The sequence below is a fragment of the Amphiura filiformis genome, chromosome 19 (genome assembly GCF_039555335.1).
Source record: "Amphiura filiformis chromosome 19, Afil_fr2py, whole genome shotgun sequence".
Lineage (NCBI taxonomy): Eukaryota > Metazoa > Echinodermata > Ophiuroidea > Amphilepidida > Amphiuridae > Amphiura > Amphiura filiformis.
Genome location: NC_092646.1, coordinates 53,736,582 through 53,756,218, shown reverse-complemented (window position 1 = coordinate 53,756,218; position 19,637 = coordinate 53,736,582). Strand labels below are relative to the sequence as shown.

The window sequence follows — 19,637 nt, the reverse complement described above, 5'->3', positions numbered from 1 at the left end:
TGACTGAGGGCTCAGGCTCCCCTGCCCACCAGTATACTGATATAGAAGGTATGTATAAGTTGTACATGGGGTTTGAAATCCCATAGCCAGCCAAATAGAAGGAAAACAACAGACACAACAGATGAAAATGAAAGGAATTATTTCAAGTAAAAAAATAACTTTTCAGAAACTTTCTGTAGGTTAGTATTGAGACAATAATTATAGCTCCGGCAATAGCTGTAACGTTAGCTCAGTGGGCGAAATGGAACAGTAAGTTTAATAGATAAATCCATTTTCAGATAACTTTTTTTCTTTGCAAACACAATTTGCATTTTCCTCTGGATGGCCTAAAATCACAATTTAAAAAAGTTTTGTGAACTTGAATGATCACAAACTTTTTCTGAAACTTCAGAATCATGGTAAATTATGTTGACAATCATTTTGGCTAAACACATAGTAAATCAATCTGGGAGACTCTGGCAATCCAATCTGATAACAACAACAAAAGAGAAAGCTTCCAAATCAACATTTTTGCATATGTTGCCTGGCAGAAAACTTTCCAAAGTCCAAATTTGGCATGAAAAAATGTATTGTGGTTTCAATTCACATCCTCTAGAATGGTTCTGTTAACACATAGTAAATCTTTGTGAAACCCCCTCAGAAATTAGGCTTTTGGCTTAGTCAGTCCTGAGTCATAGCCAACTTAATAAGCTGTACATCATTGACTTCCACCCAAGAGTTCAACGAGTTAATAGGCTCCAGGAAAAGCAAATTATACTCTGAAAAAGATGCAAAGAGTACCAAAGAGAACGAGGAAGAGAGATCAACATGATGCCAAGAATTTGTAAAAAAGTTGTTCAACTTTATATGATGCAATTCAATCCCGTCAATTTTGATCAGAGTTTTTCTAACTGTCAAAGAAATAAACAGAATGATAGAATGTAGTGATAAGAAACATGTGTGAGAAGTGAAAAAATGAGCAGAAGTGAGAAAACTTATGATGGCGTGACAAAAACATTGTTCAATTCTCAGTAGCTGGCTGAGAAGACTGACATTCTCTTGCACTGAAGACACACTCCCCCTGTTTATTGCATAAAAAGAACTGGGTTATTACGGGGATTACGAGATGCTATGTGGCTTGGTTAGCGACTTTTAGCGTATGAGGTGTCATTATGTAGAACAATTTAAAACTGATTCACACAAGCAATGTAAAATTTCACTTACGAGTGGAATTTTCGTGCCTCATCCGAGGTCACTTCTTCAGCACTGAGTTGGCGTAGTACTGGAAGGCGTGCCGCTACTCGGGACACGTGATCTGGGCAATGAACCCAAACCACTTGACCCGAGTAGCCTCTTGTAGGCGGCTGGTAGGGGGTGGCGTCCCTGATCTTTATTGAGGTCTGGTTCGGAGGCTGCGATGTACACTGCTTCCTTCACCCCTCGCTGGAACCACCTGGAATCGCTGTCCAACACCTTGACCTCACCAGGGTCAAAGGAGTGTCTGGCAGCTTTCATATATCCTCCAACCGGCGAGGGCTCTCTTTTATGTTCGGAAACCCTTTTTCCGAGAGCTCTTTCAGTCTCACCTATATATTGTGATGGACAGTCTTTACACTGAATTTGATAGATGGACCCCGTGCGGTCCAGTGTCTTTACTTTGTCCTTGGGCGACACCACCATGCTCCTGATGGTGTTCGAGGGTTTGACATGAACAGTTACACCAGCACTCCTGATTTTTCTGTTAATCGCTTCCGTCACACCTTGTACGTGTGGGTAACGAGGCGTGACCTTTGGTGGGGGTGTCACTCCTCGAGGTTTGGGGTCCCGTTTCCTACTACTCGGCGCAGTCCAGGTCCATTTGGTGTATCCGCATATGGACAGTGACTTCTTGACATGATCAAGTTCTTTTTCAAGAAGAGTGTTGTCAGATGACAAAGTTTTAGCGCGGTGAGTCAGAGTTCTAATCACTCCTAGCTTGTGTTCCAATGGCTGGTGACTGGAGAAATTTAAGTACTGGTCGGTGTGGGTACTTTTGCGGTAGACACTGAAGACCAGCTTACCGTCAGGAGCGCGAGAAAGTGATGAGGGTGTCAAGCATCGCGAGTGCATTGTTGCTTTCAAGTTCAACCGTGAATTTGATGGATGGGTGTACAGAGTTCAGGTGTTGAGTGAACGTATCTACCTCAGCTTTGTCCATAATAACCATAATGTCATCGACATAGCGCCCCCAGTATTTGGGGGGATTAGCACACGATTGAAGAGCCTTCTCTTCAAAGTTCTCCATGAAGAGATTCGCAATGATCGGGCTCACGGGGAGCCCATCGCCGCACCTCGCGTTGAACATAAAACTTCTCGTTGTAAACGAAGTAAGTGGTTTTAAGACAGGTGCTCAGAAGGTCAGTAACTTGCTGCGGGCTAAGATCAGTTCTGGACTCTAAGGTGGTGTCCGCTGTTAACAAGTCCTTAACAATCACTAAACTTTCATCCACGGAACGCACGTGAAGAGGGCTGTGACATCAAAGGACACAAGGCATTCCTCGGGACCGAGAGTGAATTTAGACATCTTGTTGACTAAGTCCTCACTGTTCTGCAGATGTCTTTCAGATTTACCAACATGGGGGGACGTGTTGGTTGCGATGAGTTTAGCAGTGTCATACGTAATAGACCCGCGACTTCGCCACTATCGGTCTAAGTGGGCACGAAGGTTTATGGACCTTAGGAAGGCCATAGAACTTGGGTACAACAGCCGTGGTGGGGTACAGCTGTCTGTACAACTTAAAGTCAATCCACTCCTCGTCTTTGAGGACTTTGAGTTGATCCACCAAGAGATTTTTGTACTTAGCAGTGGGGTCTTTCTTAATGAGTTCATACGTGTTCTTATCAGCTAAAAGTTCATTGGCTTTGTCTTCGTACGAGGTTTTGTTCATTACCACAGTAGCCCTCCCCTTGTCGGCAGGGAGGATCATGATATTATTGTCAGATTTCAGATCACGAAGCGCTGCTCTTTCCTCTTTGGAAATATTACTGTCAGGGACCTTGGCATGTTCTAGAATGTCCACACAATCGAGTCTCAAACGTGACGCCTCGTCCGAATCATGCCCTATCAATTTGGTCGCTGATTCAACACCGGTGATGAATTCGACTACCGGGATTTTAGATGGACTTACCGCGTAGTTGAGTCCCTTTTGAAGCACTGACAACTCCGATTCTGTAAGTTCTTTGTCTGACTTATTAATCACCCATCTATCTGTTACTTCCTTATGCTCCTGCTGGTTAACTGGAACAATCGGGCGGTTTTTATCCCGTGTTTTGGTTTGTTTATCACTTTCGATGACAAGCGAGCAAATTTGGTTTGTTGACGTGATCTGCACTTGTCCCATTCGGCTTTGTATTTGCATGCGCCACCCACTCTTTGACTTCCGAGTGCGTCTCCATAGGCAACTCAGTAAACAACTGTTCATCTATGTCCGCGATTTGTTGTTTGATGTTATTTAGCGTAGCATAGATCTGTCTGATCCGTTCCCCTACTAATTGGTGTTGAGCCCTTTGTAAAATCCTTTCCGCTGTTATACCTTTCACTGATGATTTCAATTTGAGACTCGCCGGGGTAACACCGTGGTGTTTGCAATGTAAAGTAAAATGAAGGTGGTTCCTGAATCTGGCCGATTTTCTTTCCAGAAATTCCATACGTCTGACTAGTTTTGTCGCCATCCGGCCATGTTCGCTTTCGAGACGGGAATGTAATTTTGACTGCTGTGGCATAGACATAATGTAGAACAATTTAAAACTGATTCACACAAGCAATGTAAAATTTCACTTACGAGTGGAATTTTCGTGCCTCATCCGAGGTCACTTCTTCAGCACTGAGTTGGCGTAGTACTGGAAGACGTACCGCTACTCGGGACACGTGATCTGGGCAATGAACCCAAACCACTTGACCCGAGTAGCCTCTGAGGTGTCATTGTTTCACAGCTTTTCATTATGTGATTCAATTAGCCAATCAGCAAGAGAACCTCATTTCTGAACTGTAAACAAGTGCTGTTCTTCTTAGCCAGCAATGTATTCCATATTTATTAATCTAAATCATTTATACACAAATGTGCCAGAAAAGGATTTAACTTTGTATTTATTATGCAAATAACCAATTTCCATTTCCAAAAATGTCAATTTCCATTCCATCTATCGGAAACTATAACCTTTTGTTTTTGAATAGCCTTCTGAATTTTAGTGCCTATGTTTTAGGAGTTTCTTGAATTTTGGTGGAGTCCTGAGTCCACATGCTTTAGGGAGTTTCTTGGATTTTGATTGGGTCCACATGCTTCAGAGGAAGTTTCTTCTACCTAACAAAATGTGGGTCAAGCATGCAAATGAAATCAGGATCCCTGCACAATTGTCTTTAAGGTATGGCAATAATTCAAATAAGGTCTCAGTTTCCCACGCACATCATTTTAAAATTCACATTTTTTTATTTGAGGAAAAAAGAAAAAGAAAGGTGGAACAAAAATACAATGAAAAGACCACCCCCAAACTCTACCCCCCCCCCCTTGAGCCAACAATATGAAGTCAACATTTTGTTATTACATTACAGCATAACTTTTATTTTGCCCATTAGCTCAGTTCACAAGATAACCATTGAAGTAAAACCTATTTCCATCAAATTCAGATGTTTTTGATCATGTATTATCAAATCAAACAAATATTGAGGAATTATCAGGATTTCCCTTCAAAGTACTGTGGTCAATTATCTGTAATTCAATTTGGGCAAGATCTCCATGCATATCAACATCAACTCACTGCATCAATGTAGGCAAAGTTTCCGATGGCACAAAAACTACAGGGAAAGCTTAACACTAATGACCATATGTGTACATTTCTCCAGAAAGACCCCCCTTTTTGGATTTTGCAGCTCCCAAAGACCCTCTAAATTTGACCAATACAGAGCTCTGGAAGACCCTTGATTTTGATCATTTCAGCTCTAAAAGACCCCTGAATTGCTCATTCCAGAAGAGACACTTTTACTTGTTTGCAGCTCCAAAAGACACCCTTTTACCGTTAAGCTGTTGTCTCCCAAAGACCCACCACAAAACTATGAACTGTGAAAAAACTTAGGTGATTGTGAAGGTGAATATGCTCCTCGGCAGAAGATGTCTGTAAGCCTACATGTTTGTGGCATAGGAAAGTACAATATGTGAGGGTGCCATTTGAATTGAAGGCAATATTAAAGTTCAACCCCTGGCCCCCAGTCTCAAACATGAGATTTCAAAGTTTTGCAACAATAAGCATTATACCATATCTTCTTTAGTCCTTTGGCTTTTTCAACTCAAGTTAAATTTCCTTTAAGTTGTTAATTATCTCAGTTATGATATATTGTGGTGCATTGAGAGGTTAAGTTGTCTACAGTTGGTTACAGAGTATATCTTGATATGATTGTCCATTTGTTGCATGCCATACTTCCTGAATGTCAGTGCATGGCACAGCAATCATGCGGGCAATGTTATTAGAAATTTGTCATAGTTGGACAAGTGGAAGGGTAAATAGGACCTTCAAAGGGGCTGATTTAGCAATTTCATTCTCTCCTTCCAATTCTGAGTCCCGATTTCACCCAAAAGTATGTTTACGAGGCAGCCTCTACCCTCCCTCTCCCTCCATAATACCACACCATGGTTACACAAAACAAATTAAAGGTCTTTGAGGTGAAAAGTTTGTTGAAATTGAGGATTTTCAGCTCAATATGTAAATTGACTGATTCATTGTTTCAAATACCATACTCATTCTTACTATTGAAGTTCAGTAAGCTTCAATTTTCTTTTTAGACTTTTTTTATGTCAACACACTGTCGACGTTGGTATACGAATTATATTGACATGTCGACATTAAAAAATGGTGCTGACAACAGCACTATAAATTCACCTTTCCAAATCAGTTCCTATGACCCACAGGCTCCAGATCAGTTCTTGTAAGACCTCAATTTCACCAGTCCAAATCAATTCCAAAGACCCTCTGTCCTGCAAATCTGTTCGGAGCTGAGCCCCTGTGTCTCTTAATCAGTCCTTCAGACTTTGCACTCAAAATCTGTGCCACATACCCTTACCAAACTGAAAGTTGAGTGACCAACTCCAGGATCTATTCCCGATTTATCCCATATTTGCCTTCTCACAACATTTTCATCATAAAACACATAAACTGTCACAATCATGTAATCTATTCCGGTGAATCTGCCGTAAAACCTGTTGCAGATTTCTCTCATACCATCAACAATAAAGAGAATCATTGGTATGACTCATTGCCAATTAGTGTAATAGGAAGGTGTCTGTCAAATTTTAACTAAGAGCAACTTTGATCAGCAGACTGTTGCTTGCAGGTGTTCACATCATAAGACCTTGCCAAAATGTTGAACTGCCTACTTCTGCTGCTTCAATGACCCTGCAGCCATTATATGATTATGAACTTAATTATTACCTTTAATACCTCACAATTGTACCTCACTCCATTATATTTGGAATCTTTTTCAACAATTCAGCTTATCTTAAGAACCACTAAACCAACAGGTATGTAAAGCATATGCCCTTGAACATGTAAAATTCTGACATTTTGGAAAATGTTGCATTTTTACCGTTTAATTTGGAATCTATGTAAATGACCCTACCTATCTCAAGAACCACTGAACCAATACTAGTATGTTTGTACTCATTTGAATGCATTTTGCATGAAGATGTCAATTATTGCCATCAAAAATGTACAATTCTTCTAAAATGTTGTATTTTTATGATACTTTTTTGCCATCCACCTGCACACCTAAGCAGGGAGTTAAAATGGGTGGGGATGTGGTGTGGACTCTCCATTGTAATAGTTTATAATGATTGATTTCAGTTACCTAGAGGAAGAAGTGGGAGACACATTGGTTTTGCCAACTTGTGGCAATAAGGCTTAAGCATTTCCTTTCTTCTAGTTAGTGGAGGAAAAAGGCTTGTGGTTAGGAAATAATTTATGAAAGAAGTTTGACATAATTGGGACACTGAATGTCTGGGGGTTTTGTAATGGTATCTGTAGGAACTTATTGATCTTAATATAAACCAAAATGTACTTGAATTTAGTTAACGGGCATTGCTATCAATTAGGGGTTGGATAACTAAAGATTTTCTATGGCCTAGGGCTGTTGCGTTTAGGCAGTAGAGTGGATTGATACTGCTTCTATTTGGCCAAGGTCTCTAGTTGGATTTCACAACCATTCACACCTATCACCTGTTTTATTATATTATTATACAAATTTCCCTATGGTACCTTATGGTGGACAGAATTTTATTAAAATGAGGACAAGTGACGTAGTATCTTGGCTTCATACCTGATACTTACAGTAATCAATGCTTGGCAGAAGCTGGACATCTACTGCTGCAGCAGAGCTGTTGCTTTCATTCAGCTGGTCTGATGAGGACATTCCAAATCCACTCATATCTAAAGAAAATATGAAAAACATAACATTAGAAATTGAGCTCTTCAGAACTTTTTCCATCTGTTAACCCCTAGTAATCTCCCCTCGTTTTGCTAGCAAGATGGCAAATCCATGCAAAGCATTTCAAATTTGAATGGAAGTACATAATTTTAGTTGCTAACATACAACATACTTTCTTGTGCTTAAAAGTGAATATTGCATAAAATTATTAGGAATGTTATTATTTTAGTTAACAAATTCTCTAAAACAGGGATAAAATGCTGAAACAAAACAGAAATGTAAACACCTATCTGGTAAAATCAACTTTAGCATGCAGCCAGGTGAAATGATTCATTGATCTTGATCACATCACATGTTATACTACATGACAATTGTCCTACTCATACAGGAAATTAGTCCAATACTAGAAATGACTTTTCTGAAACAATATGCTACAAAACCACAATGATATAGCAATTTTGCCTAATGGGTATACTACTGTCTTATATTGATTCTCAGATTCAACATACACTCTAATTTCATAATATTCATTTTTTTTTAATAGTACCCCTACTCATCCCATAGGCCTAACTATTCATTTTGTTGAGATATACTGTTCATTTTGATTAGTACCCCTACTCATCCCATAGGCCTAACTATTCATTTTGTTGAGATATACTGTTCATTTTGATTAGGTTTATTATCACTTCAAAATGACGATCTTATCAAAATGAATAGTTTGTTTTATTTTAACAAGTAACTATTCATATTGACAACATCTCTAACTCATTATTTGACAAGATTATCCTTCTGACAAGTCTCCCTTTGACAAGACAAACTACTCAAATTTGAAAAGTTGGGTAATTTTTGACAAGAATCTATTCATTCTATAATAATGACACGGCAATGTTATCAAATGTGATGAGTTTCTTGTCAATTTTATGAGAATATCGAGAAATCTGTTATGCCTCCATCAGAATAGTTTCCCTTGTCAAATTTGGTAAGTATCTATTCAACCACGTGGGAAGAGTAAACCGGGACGGACGCGCACACTGTACTTACAGTATGTACAGCACCTCCTGAGAGATACTGAAGGGATGCTGCAGCCAAATAAAATTGTTTCGCTTGCCCAAGATCGCAATAGTTGGAGCCGCAGCCGACTGATGATGATGATGATGATCTATTCAAAAATTAGTAGATCGTTTTAAGAGTGTAGTTCAGTATGAAATATGCAACTCACCCAATAGTCCCTTTGAAACTTTATCAAAATTAAAATGAAATGAAATAGTGGCGCAGTAAGAGAAATATCACTATCACACATTATTCACTGGCCTTGGCACATATTGCAATTGAACATTGCATGCTATATTGAAAGATCAAGTACATTAATATGCTTACTTGTTGTTCCAAATAATATCCTTAAGGGCCATTGGGACCCTTGGGTTTAAAATCTTTGAGCACTCATCTATTTTCACTGGCCCCAAATCAATTGTAAAATGTTAATGTTACGCTGGTCCACATTTTGCAACACTTGTAAGAATTTAGATTCGCAAATCAACAACAAGTAATGCTATGGATTGATGTTGAAGTTAGCATAATTCATTTTACTGACTTTGGTGGCAAGGACCCACAGGGTAGTGTCACAGACCCTGGATCTGTGGCACAAGATACCCAGTCTGCTGCACAATCTGTTTAATGGTTAGACTCATTCAATAAACATTGTTTTAGTTTCCATAGCTGGGGAATATGATCCAGTATATGATCCTAACCAGCTGCAGGACTCTTTCTTAGCCATGAGCTGGCAGCCTATTGGCATTGGCATTAGATGCAGAGAATGTCCAGATTTTGCCCCTCAGAGACATGTTGCCTATCACCTTTCTGCATGCTGCCCCGCGAAAGGTCCTGCACCCAGTCCCACGCTACTGTTACAAGTTCTCCTTTTAATATACCAAGGACATTGGTAGAGTGGAATGCTCTACCCGAAAACATAACTTCCATAGAGGAGAAAGAAAAGTTTAAAGCAGCAAAATCAACAGCACTATGCAACCAAGAAGAAGTAACCAACCGTTCTGCAGCACCACTCCTGCTAATTTGGCCCCTTGAAGGGGTGTTTAGCAATATCGAACCAGAACCAGAACCAGTGCAGATTCAGATCCTGGATCTGCCCTGCCCACTTCAATTCCATTGCATTCCATTTCCTGTTAGCCTAAAAGCTAATAAAGATCAAATTAAGAGCTAATAATTGACATATTAACAAAGTCAATCAGAAATCTTTCAATCCATAGTATAATAATTCATTTCCCCATCTCCAACACACATTCATGATCATCCCCAATACTGCCAAATCCAACAAAATCTAACAAGGAAAACCACTGTGCTGCATGCATCCCACATGATGCCATGACACAATCACCCTAAGTCATATATACAAACGTAGTAGATAGCCTGGACCAGCGAAACCCCTGTGGCTACTGATCTGTGATCTTGTGTTTGGCACGCAAGGGGTCTAAGGTTTGAATCCCAGGGGAACCAAGTGACTTCTTTATTCATCTTCTCTCCTGCTTCTTCCCTTCCTCAATTTCACCAGTCCAAATCAATTCCTAAGACCCTCTGTCCCTCCAAATCAGTTCTTAAGGTCTCAATTACATCAGTCCAAATCAGTTCCTAAGTTTTCCTACGACTCTCCGTCCCTCCAAATGGGGTGTTATGGTTAATATAACATTAGCGCCTGACACCATGTGCATACACCTGTTATGTGGTTATCTTGTAACTGTCACTGGCACCCCTCAGTGCAATGTGTGGACCATCATTAATATAAAGGTTAGGGAATCATGTCCAGTCCTGCAAGCCCTGTTTTTAATGACCCCAACAGAACTGACTCATAAATGCAGTTTATCAACCCCCAAATAGTGAGGACAAAAGTAGTCCGACAAGTAGGATCTGTTTTTCTTAGTTACCAGACTACTCACTCTGATCGCTCAAGAAAGATTAACTGTGAATGTCTACTATTTAAACTAGTTTATCTCTAATGGTGAAAGAAAAACAAAGTGAAAGTCCATTGACCGCCCCACCTGGATGGGGGCAGTTAGTGGACTTTCACAGTTAATCTTTCTTGAGTGATCAGTGTCTGAGGAGAGTGGCTGTAAAGCAGCCAGTGCAAGACTGGGTGAAATGAGATTGGCACTGAATAAGTGTACTAGCCGGGGTACTAGCATACACTGACACTTGGGGCAAGAGGTTTCTGGTTCAAACATTTGTGCTGGACTGGTACAAAAAGGATGGGTGTCCCAGATAGGTCATCTGATGATATGAGACAATTTTTTATTGCATTATTAGCCTATTTTACAATATTGAAACCAACAGTTTGTTGGAGAAGTTTAAATCTGTATTCATTTTTATTGCAATATTGGTGGTTCATCAACTCAAATTTCTCGGCCATATACTGCATCTTGAAGATGGCAAGCCTGTGAAAGAACATGTCCTTTATATTCCACCATGTGGAAAGAGGAAACCGTGACACCCGCGCACACTGTACTCCTGGGAGATACTGAAGGGATGCTGCAGCCAAACAAAATTGTTTTGCTTGCCCGAGATCGCAATAGTTGGAGAAAGCTTATAGTCACCTGCTCTGCAGCCGACTGATGATGATGATGATGATGATTCGTGGCATCCAAGGTCAAATGCCATTTGAGGTCAACTCGTAAATAGGCTGAAAAGGACAAATCTGGACTCACATGAACAGTTCAAATTCAGCAACCAAACTTGGGCCATAGCTACACTATACGGTGTCGTAGTGCACGTTAGAATACGGCCGTTGCTAGGTCAACTGGCTCACGCTTGCTTTGTTAAGAACCACTGATCGAAATGATCACAACACATAGGCTATGGCATATCAAAATTTGGAACAGGTGTATGAGCTCAGGCTTGAACCAGTAACCAATGGTTACTAACGTGCACTATGGCAGCTAATAGGAACTTTCATGTAATAGTGGTGTTCAAGGTCACACACAATAAGGTCAATGGTCATTTGAGGTCAGATAATGTTTTGTTAGAAAATGTAATGAATGTTCATATCAAACAACCGTGGATATGCAATTAACTTATGTAGTAGGCCTAAATGTATGCCCTCATCAACGGTTTACAGCAATTTACTATAAGGCCAAATAAAATAAAAAACATGTTCACGTCCGGGTTTTTGAAAAAAAAGGAGGAAGAGGGGGCTTTTTATTTTATTTTTTATATCTCAAAATTGGTGTAAATACCCATAATTAGAGCTATTTTAGCGTACTATACAATAATGCCTGGAAAGAGGAGGAGGCCTCTTTTTATTTGTTGTTCTGAGAGATAGGCCCCCTCTAACTATCACAAAACCTTATAAAAGTGTTTCTTGTATATTAGCAAGGCTATAGAAAGCACCGCTACTTCCTAGACATATTTTTTGAAAAGTTATAACTGAATTTCAAAAAATAAAAATAAAATTGAAGAAACCTCAAAAAAGGAAGCGGGAGGGGACGTGAAACATGTTTTATTTTTTATTTGGCCTAATGTAGAACTTAACATTGATCATAGATTTTGCTCTGTGCCTTTTAATTTAACAAGTCAAAATGAGTTGTATATTGGATTTTAGGTATTTTTTAAAAGTGCATATTCATGTTCCAAATCATGTTCAATGTACTTTGATCCAATCTAGATAACAATGCCAACATATGTCACAAATAAGGGCATAGGGTAACCAATAAGATGATAGATAGTCATCAGTCTAATTCTTCAGAGACTTCACAACAAATCCCAAACCCCATTTTATATCAGATAAATAGTTACTGACACAAGATACACCTTAGATAAACAAATCCGCTAACAAACCCACAATACAATAGAATTATTGTCCAATAAACCCAAAGTCCAACCCTCTTGCAAGTGTTTGACTTAAAAGACATTGACCTAATAAAAAATCATTTCCAAACGTTGGCAAATATTTAAAATATATTTCATCAGCATCTAAAGAACCAATCTGAGAAATTCTCGATTTCACTATTTTCTCAAACAGCTAAAAACAATAGAATCAATAAAGCATGGTATTGCTTGACTTCAAATGCACTGACTCAAGACATACATCTTCACATCAATAGCCTTTATGTTCAGTTGGGCAACTTGAACCACTCAAAATTTGACCCTCTAAATGTGGAAATAAAATCTTCCATTCCTCTGAGTTAAACCAAAGGGTCTAGGAAGGAATTGTATGTAATGCTTGAACGAGCCGCTACACTGTTCAATAGCTTTCTTATACTATATGAAATGTGGCGTGCGATTTAAAATGCACGTGCCCTTAGCAAACTACGATGTGTATACGCACACTGCAGGGCAAAGAACAATGGAAATTGCCATAATTAGCATAGCATACTGCCTGGCAATGACGTCACATGCCAAGTGGTCTATACTCTGAGTCTGAGGAAAAAAACAGAAAGAGTGAGATACAAAAGTTGGATGTAGAGCCAAGGTCACATTCTCATGATCAATCAAACCTGTGAGTTTGCATAGTGCTGCACTCCAAGTACAATTTGAGGCTATTCCCAGGTTGGACTGAAATCCAAGGAGATTTGATACATGCAGAACCCCTGCACTCACTTGCACGGTGGGATTGCCATTGTCAAAACCACCAATTGAAATTGAGATTCAGAATCTTCACAGGGTCCAGACTTCCATCGAAGCATTTAAGACTAAAAAGTCAGCTAGAGTTGAAATAAGCTGAAACGGAATCTATACTATCAAAAGGAACTGGCCTAATAATCACTGGTTCAGTGTCTGCTACCCTCCAGGAGCCTAGCCCAGCACTCTCTGGCATCTTCTCTACATTTGAGGAGCATAGCGGCCTGTGGACAGAGCCAGTTTTTCTCCAGATGTCCATAATTATATGGACCATAATTAATGGGTCCTGTATTGTCATTGTAACCTAACCATTTCTAAGAAGCCACCATGTTGCTGAGATTTGACTTCAGAGGCAATGACCTGGCATCTTTGCCAGCACCTGTCAATTTCAAAAAGTCAAAGTGTTGAGATCATTATTTTGAGTAATTAATCACTATTCCAAGAACCACTAGCTTACCCATATATGTCTTCTATGAAGAGTGAAAACAGGTGAATGTAGCCGTTCATCTTTACTATCTGGGAAAGGTATCTATAAATTGCTTAGTTGGCACTTTTTGTCATTCCCACGGGCTTTCTGAATTTATTATGATCTTGGCATTTTGTAAGTTGCGAGTTTCTGGACAATCTTCTCAGCTCCCTATTCTTTGGTGACATAATTCACATAAATGCTTTTACATGGTTGCACTGCAAGCGTGCCAACAAGCCGACCATTGTAAGCTCTGCATGGTTATCATTATAAACATGATTCAATACTGTGACCAGTCCAATGTATATTTCTGCAACAGATATTTTTGTCTCTCTTCGTTCATTTGATTGCAGTTTATGCTTGCAAAATGTACAAATACAAATAGTTTTTGAAACATTTCTTACTCTGATAAACGAGAGCAACTAGCAACTTTGAAAACAAAACATAACAGTTATAGATGCAAGCACCAATCATAGGCAAAGGTTTATATTCAATTAGTGAGTTAATTGATATTGATCCCTTGCAATTCATTTGAATGCATTATATACTGCTTACAGGTGTGCTAATGCAATAGTCATTTTGAAGCCTTTCCTAATTTGGCAGAAGAGAACAACAAATAACAATTCAATGCAATCACCATTCACAGAGAAGTTAAGCTGGTTAATCATTGCTATTGCAATCACTCAATCACTGCCTTAGTGCTGCCTTTATAATAAAATTAAAATTTTGAGATCTGTATTGAGGACACCTGTTGCCATCTGCGACACACAGTCTGGGATTGTTACATAAGCAGTGTATCCTGTATGGTCTGGCAAAAGACAGCCGACACTTGAAGAGTTGGGTGTGCATTCTGCTATCAACCACAGAGGAAATACTTAAAGGTAACATTGACAGGTTTACCCCATTTCATATCTATATACTAACAATCCTGGCTCCACTTATTTAGGATATATCCTAAAGGAGGTCTCTTTGAAGATTGTAGCAATTAGCTGCAATTGTTATTTCCTTGTACAAAGGAACTGTTGAAGTGATGTATGATAGAGGATTTTGTTTTATTTTGTACTGAATGGATAAGAGGTCAAAAAAATTTAACATTTCAAAGACCATAACAAAATGAGATATCAACTAAATTGATATAAAGCGCATTGGCTTTTGTTAAAGTTGTTACTTGTTATACATGTAAATGAGACAGTTTATGCTCCATAGCTTTTACACTGAGATTTCGGAGCTCGCTCTTTGTTAGGCTAAAAACTTTTCCTCTTTCACATGCTCAAGGTCATTTCTACACAGGTGAATGAGCATGAAAAGAGCCCATCGCATGACTACATGGTACAGACTAAATATCACATTAGTGTACTCATACTGTACTCAGATAATGTGTACAAAACAAAATGAGTAAGATCATTCTGTAAGTGTGAAGTAAAGTAAATTACTTCATTCCTTGGGCAACTGGAACGAAAGAATGATAATCAAACCAATATCTTGCAGACCTATTGTTTCAAACATGATCCACCTTTAACCTATTTCCATAAGAACTTATCACTTGTCCCAAAATAAATTGTCTCATTTTCACATTGGATAAAGAAAGGTAAAGAAACTCATGCTATTATGTTGTGACATTGAAGCCGATCCTGTGAACAAAGAACCTGTACCTATAATGAGAACAATATTAACCAGAATGTGGCTAAACAATGCCAATTATGATCCAAGCCCATAACCTATTTTCCCATCCCAGGGTTGCCAAACCTACAATTTAGTAGCCCAAACAGGTAACTTTGACCTATTGTCCTACAACTTCGACTCACTCCATGTGGTTATCGACTGCAGATGGTAAGTTTCAATTTTTTTTCAATTCAAAAATTTCAAAATTGTAAATTTACATGACCATATTTGGAATCAGCATGAAAAATGCATTAAAATGAGTACAAGCAAGCCTAGTATTGGTTCAGTGGTTCTTGAGTTAGCTTTTGATATTTTGAAAAAATATCTCAAAACTTGGGATTTTTACATTAAAACCTGTGGCTAGCATGCAGAGCAATAAAATGGCAATTTCAGGTGACTCTGTAGAGAAATGAGATAATTTTTGTGTGAATTTGGTGGTGGGGGGAGCAACAAATTCTGATGTTTTTGCAATGATGATTGTGGAGAAAAAAATTTAAAAAATCAAACAATTTTAGGCAAAAGTGGACTCAATACCCTTTAAAATTGATTTTTGACATAAAAAAATGGTTTGTACTTTTATAGATTTTAGCAACTTTTTCAAGTGCTGCAGCCAGGCCCATAGCCAGAATTTTTATGAGCGGGTGCAGGTTTTCCAAATGCAGACCTTTTCAAGAGAAATCTTCATTCTGGCCAAAAGTAGACCTTTATCCCCTCTGCAATCCTATTTTTTAAACAAATTTTGCAGAAAGTTCATGACTTGGGGTATGTTTATCAAAAAATAAGCAGACCTTTTGCAGATTTATGTGTGTACATTGCCCCCACCGCACCCCCTCCCCTGCTTAAGGGCCTGACCGCACCCACAAAATGGGCTGAGAAGTATTAGCAACTCTGATTATGTTAAAAGTAACATAACACGTTTCCAATTTGATGTGTTCTCACTTGAGCATCAGGTAATACTCCAAGGTGATGGTTTATTGGCACATTGCAGATGAATTTCATGATAACAAACAGGCTACTGCCTGTTACTCATTTGCTGTCTGTCTGTCTGGCTAGAGGAGACCAAAACAATGTAACCTCAACGCAGATAGTTCACTTATTCCTCCAAGTAAAGGAATCATAAAAGTTATTTACTGCTTTGCACGCAACAACTGTCGCCATCACAAAGTTATTTTTCAGTGAGTGTGCAAATAAATGTGAATGGGAGTCCTGATTGCTTGATTGATATGATAAAGCATAGGCCTTCAAGGCAGTGGCTAAGTGCCATCTGATACCATCTGAGAAAGCCAAGAACAGCAGTGAAGACTTTGAGCTAGTCCCTATTTGAGGGTCACAATCAGAGGAACCATGCCAGTTCTAAAAGTAAAACATAACTAAAAGCTACTAAAACTTAATTACAAATGACTGATCATGTTAAACAAGCAGTCAGTCCTGCAAATGAGGTACACATATGTATTGGGAGCTATTGGGAAATCCCACAGGGCCAGCCTATTGTGAGTAACAATGTTCAAAACAAACAAAAAAGGTCTCCTTTTGGCTGGGTAAAAGTAATGTTTTACATGGAAGCTGATTTTTCCACATTCATTTCACATTTTAGGTCTTGCAACCCCAACCTCCCCCTCTATGAACTACAGACACCTGTGTTACTCTGACATGTATGAGCATAGGATTGCAGAATATTTCAGTAGGGCAGACTTTATTGGAACCTGCCACATTCACCTGACCCTGTATGGAGTTAGTTCACAAACTTTATCTTCATTTTCTGTAACAGTCTTCCAAGCTCTTCCAAACCATCTGTGGTTTAATATGACAGGCCTCCAGTTGGACCACTGTTAATCTGTTGCCTCTTTCCCTTGCTCTGGTCTGGTTCAGTCAGCCATGAACCAGAATCAAAGGTCACTCATAGACTCATGGCTGTAGCAAGGTCAAAAATTGTGGGGTGACCATGAAGATGTCCAGCAGCCAAAATTGGCTTTAAAGAATTACATAAGAAATTGGTTCAAAAACCCAGCCTCCTGTCTTCAATCACCCTGATCTCAAATCAAGTAACACAATCATAAAATCAATCATACAGTAACTTGATGATGTTTCTGTTCAATAAACTTTTAACTAAAACATGCATAGTTACCAGGAGGATATATCCAGGCCCGTACGCAGGGGGGGTGCGGGGGTGCGACCGCACCTCCCCAAATTTGCAAAAGTATACAAAAAGTCTCAAAATGTAAGAATTGGCGGCGTAGCGAAAAAAAAATCGGGTTTTTACGGTTTTTGGTCAAAAAGGTCCAAATTTTGGGGAAAAGTCCACTTTTCAAAAAATCGGCCCCCCCCCCTGGAAAAAATCCACTTATTCAAAATCAGCACCCCCCCCAAAAAAATCCTGCGTATGGGCCTGGATATATCAGTAGGTCAGAGCATTGTCATTACCACTCCTTTGTCTGGACATGGACCTATTTGAAATCATATGCCTGTAAGATGTCAGTATCATATGATCTAGATTCTCTGCCAAGTGGGTTGCATGGCCATAAAATCAATCAGAAATTTCATTCTGTACAGTGAACAGGACAATTTTGTTACAAAGTATGAAATGCTAGTCATAGCATATAGAGCGGAGGGCACAAAACTTCAAGATGACTATGTTGGGCAATCAGCAGCAACTCAGCTCATCTTCTTTTCCACTGCTAGTGCTATTGCACGTTATCCTACTCTCTAAATGTGAAAGAGTGAAAAATCACTCAAAAAGAGTGAAATCTCACTCTTTCAAAGAGCCATCTGAGTGACAACTCTTTTAGAGTGAAGCTCACTCTCAAGAAAGAGTGAAAAAATTCACTCCAGAAAAGAGTGAATCAGAAAAGAGCATTTATTTATTTATTTATTCATTTAGGCCTATTTTATATTACAAGAATATCACAGCAGTTCATAACAGTTACTATGTGCTTTAAATTGTTGTGAGGCTAGGCCCCAGGTTAGGGTAGGGCCCGGTCTAGGAATATTGAACTGGTCTAAAGCTTAAGCACACACACAATGTGTCGAACTTCAGTGTGGGATGAATGATGAAAAACTATGGATTAAGTGAAGCTAATAGTCAAACTGTTCAATGGTGAGTACACTTAGGTGTAGGACATAACACTTGGCAAATACCATGTTTACGGTCACAGTCTGGAGAAGCGTGATGCAGCGTAACCTACATAAGCTTATACATATGCGTACATGTAAACCGGCACTGGGCCGGTAACAAACTGCTCACATATGACTTAAGCTTACTGCCGCCGTTGTCTCCAGACCATGTGTATACTTGCTACGAGTTATGACCTACACATAAATGTAATCACTATTGAGTATGCTGTCTATTTCTTCATCAAATCCGCTTTCTTTTCGCCATTCATTCACACACTGTTCGCCATTTTGTTACACAAGTTCAACAAACATCGGCCGATTTTCGGTGCTTCTGATTGGCTGACAGTTGACTCCAAGAAAGAGTGAGATTTTGCGCCACTTTTGAGCGAGTGAGGCTCACTCTAAATCGCGAGTGAAATTATGTGTACTGTTTTCCCTCTTTTAGAGCTAAAACCCACTCTTTTAGAGCTAACTTAAATTCACTCTGAAATTCAGAGTGGTTTTTCACTCTTTTACATTTAGAGAGTAGCAATATCCTGTAAAAACTCAAAATAAAATGATGAAGATGTTTGTGATTTCTTTTCTGGCTAAATTGCTTGTATGCAGCTAGATCAAACTGATATGAGTGTGTGAAATAATGATTTACTTATCACTTCCATCCAAAGGGTGTCCAGACCAGAAAAAGGAAAAGAGAAGCAGATTCAAATGTTCTATCCTATCATGGGAAGGATAATGTGTGAGAAAAAGACCACCGTAACCTGACAAAATATGAAAAACATTTTGCCAGCAAATGCATATCAAATTGATATCTAGTGTGTGAACTGAAGATAGCTTATCACTTCCATACAAGGCCAGCTAGAACGTCTAGACCAGAGAAAAGAGTGGCAGATTCCAATTGTCTACCTTACTGATATCCTCCCTTGTCAAGTACAGGGTGTCCCAAAAGTCTCGATACCATTTTGAACCATATCTTTCACTAGGATTAGCTGAAGGGAAATCAAAATACATATTTGGAAAGAGTATTTCATGCAATTATTTGGATACCAAACATGATTCATTTTCCTTCCTTAATATGACAAACAAGACCAATCAACAATACACCTCAAATGTGACATGTCAAGACTGGTAACAAAAAATGTGCATTGCTACAAAAAGTACATATCATTAAATTTATAAACTTTACTTCAAGGACTGTTAAACGTCAAAAATATCATTTTTTAATAATCTGCCATAAAATTTGTATTGTATCGCGAATTTAAAAAAAAATCAAAATTATTTGAAACCAGAAGGACATTCCTCATTATTCAGAATGTGCTCTCAGGTTCCCACAAAAATAATTATTGT

The 19,637-nt window shown here is 38.9% G+C and overlaps 1 protein-coding gene across 1 annotated transcript in view; it reads right to left on the bottom strand.

Annotated features, from left to right (window-relative positions):
• Positions 1–19,637, bottom strand: part of LOC140141493 (mutS protein homolog 5-like) — a 325,819-nt gene that overhangs the window by 211,896 nt on the left and 94,286 nt on the right. The window contains exon 5 of the mRNA XM_072163378.1: positions 7,333–7,431. Coding sequence (XP_072019479.1) covers positions 7,333–7,431 — 99 coding nt within the window. The remainder of the gene's footprint in view (positions 1–7,332; positions 7,432–19,637) is intronic.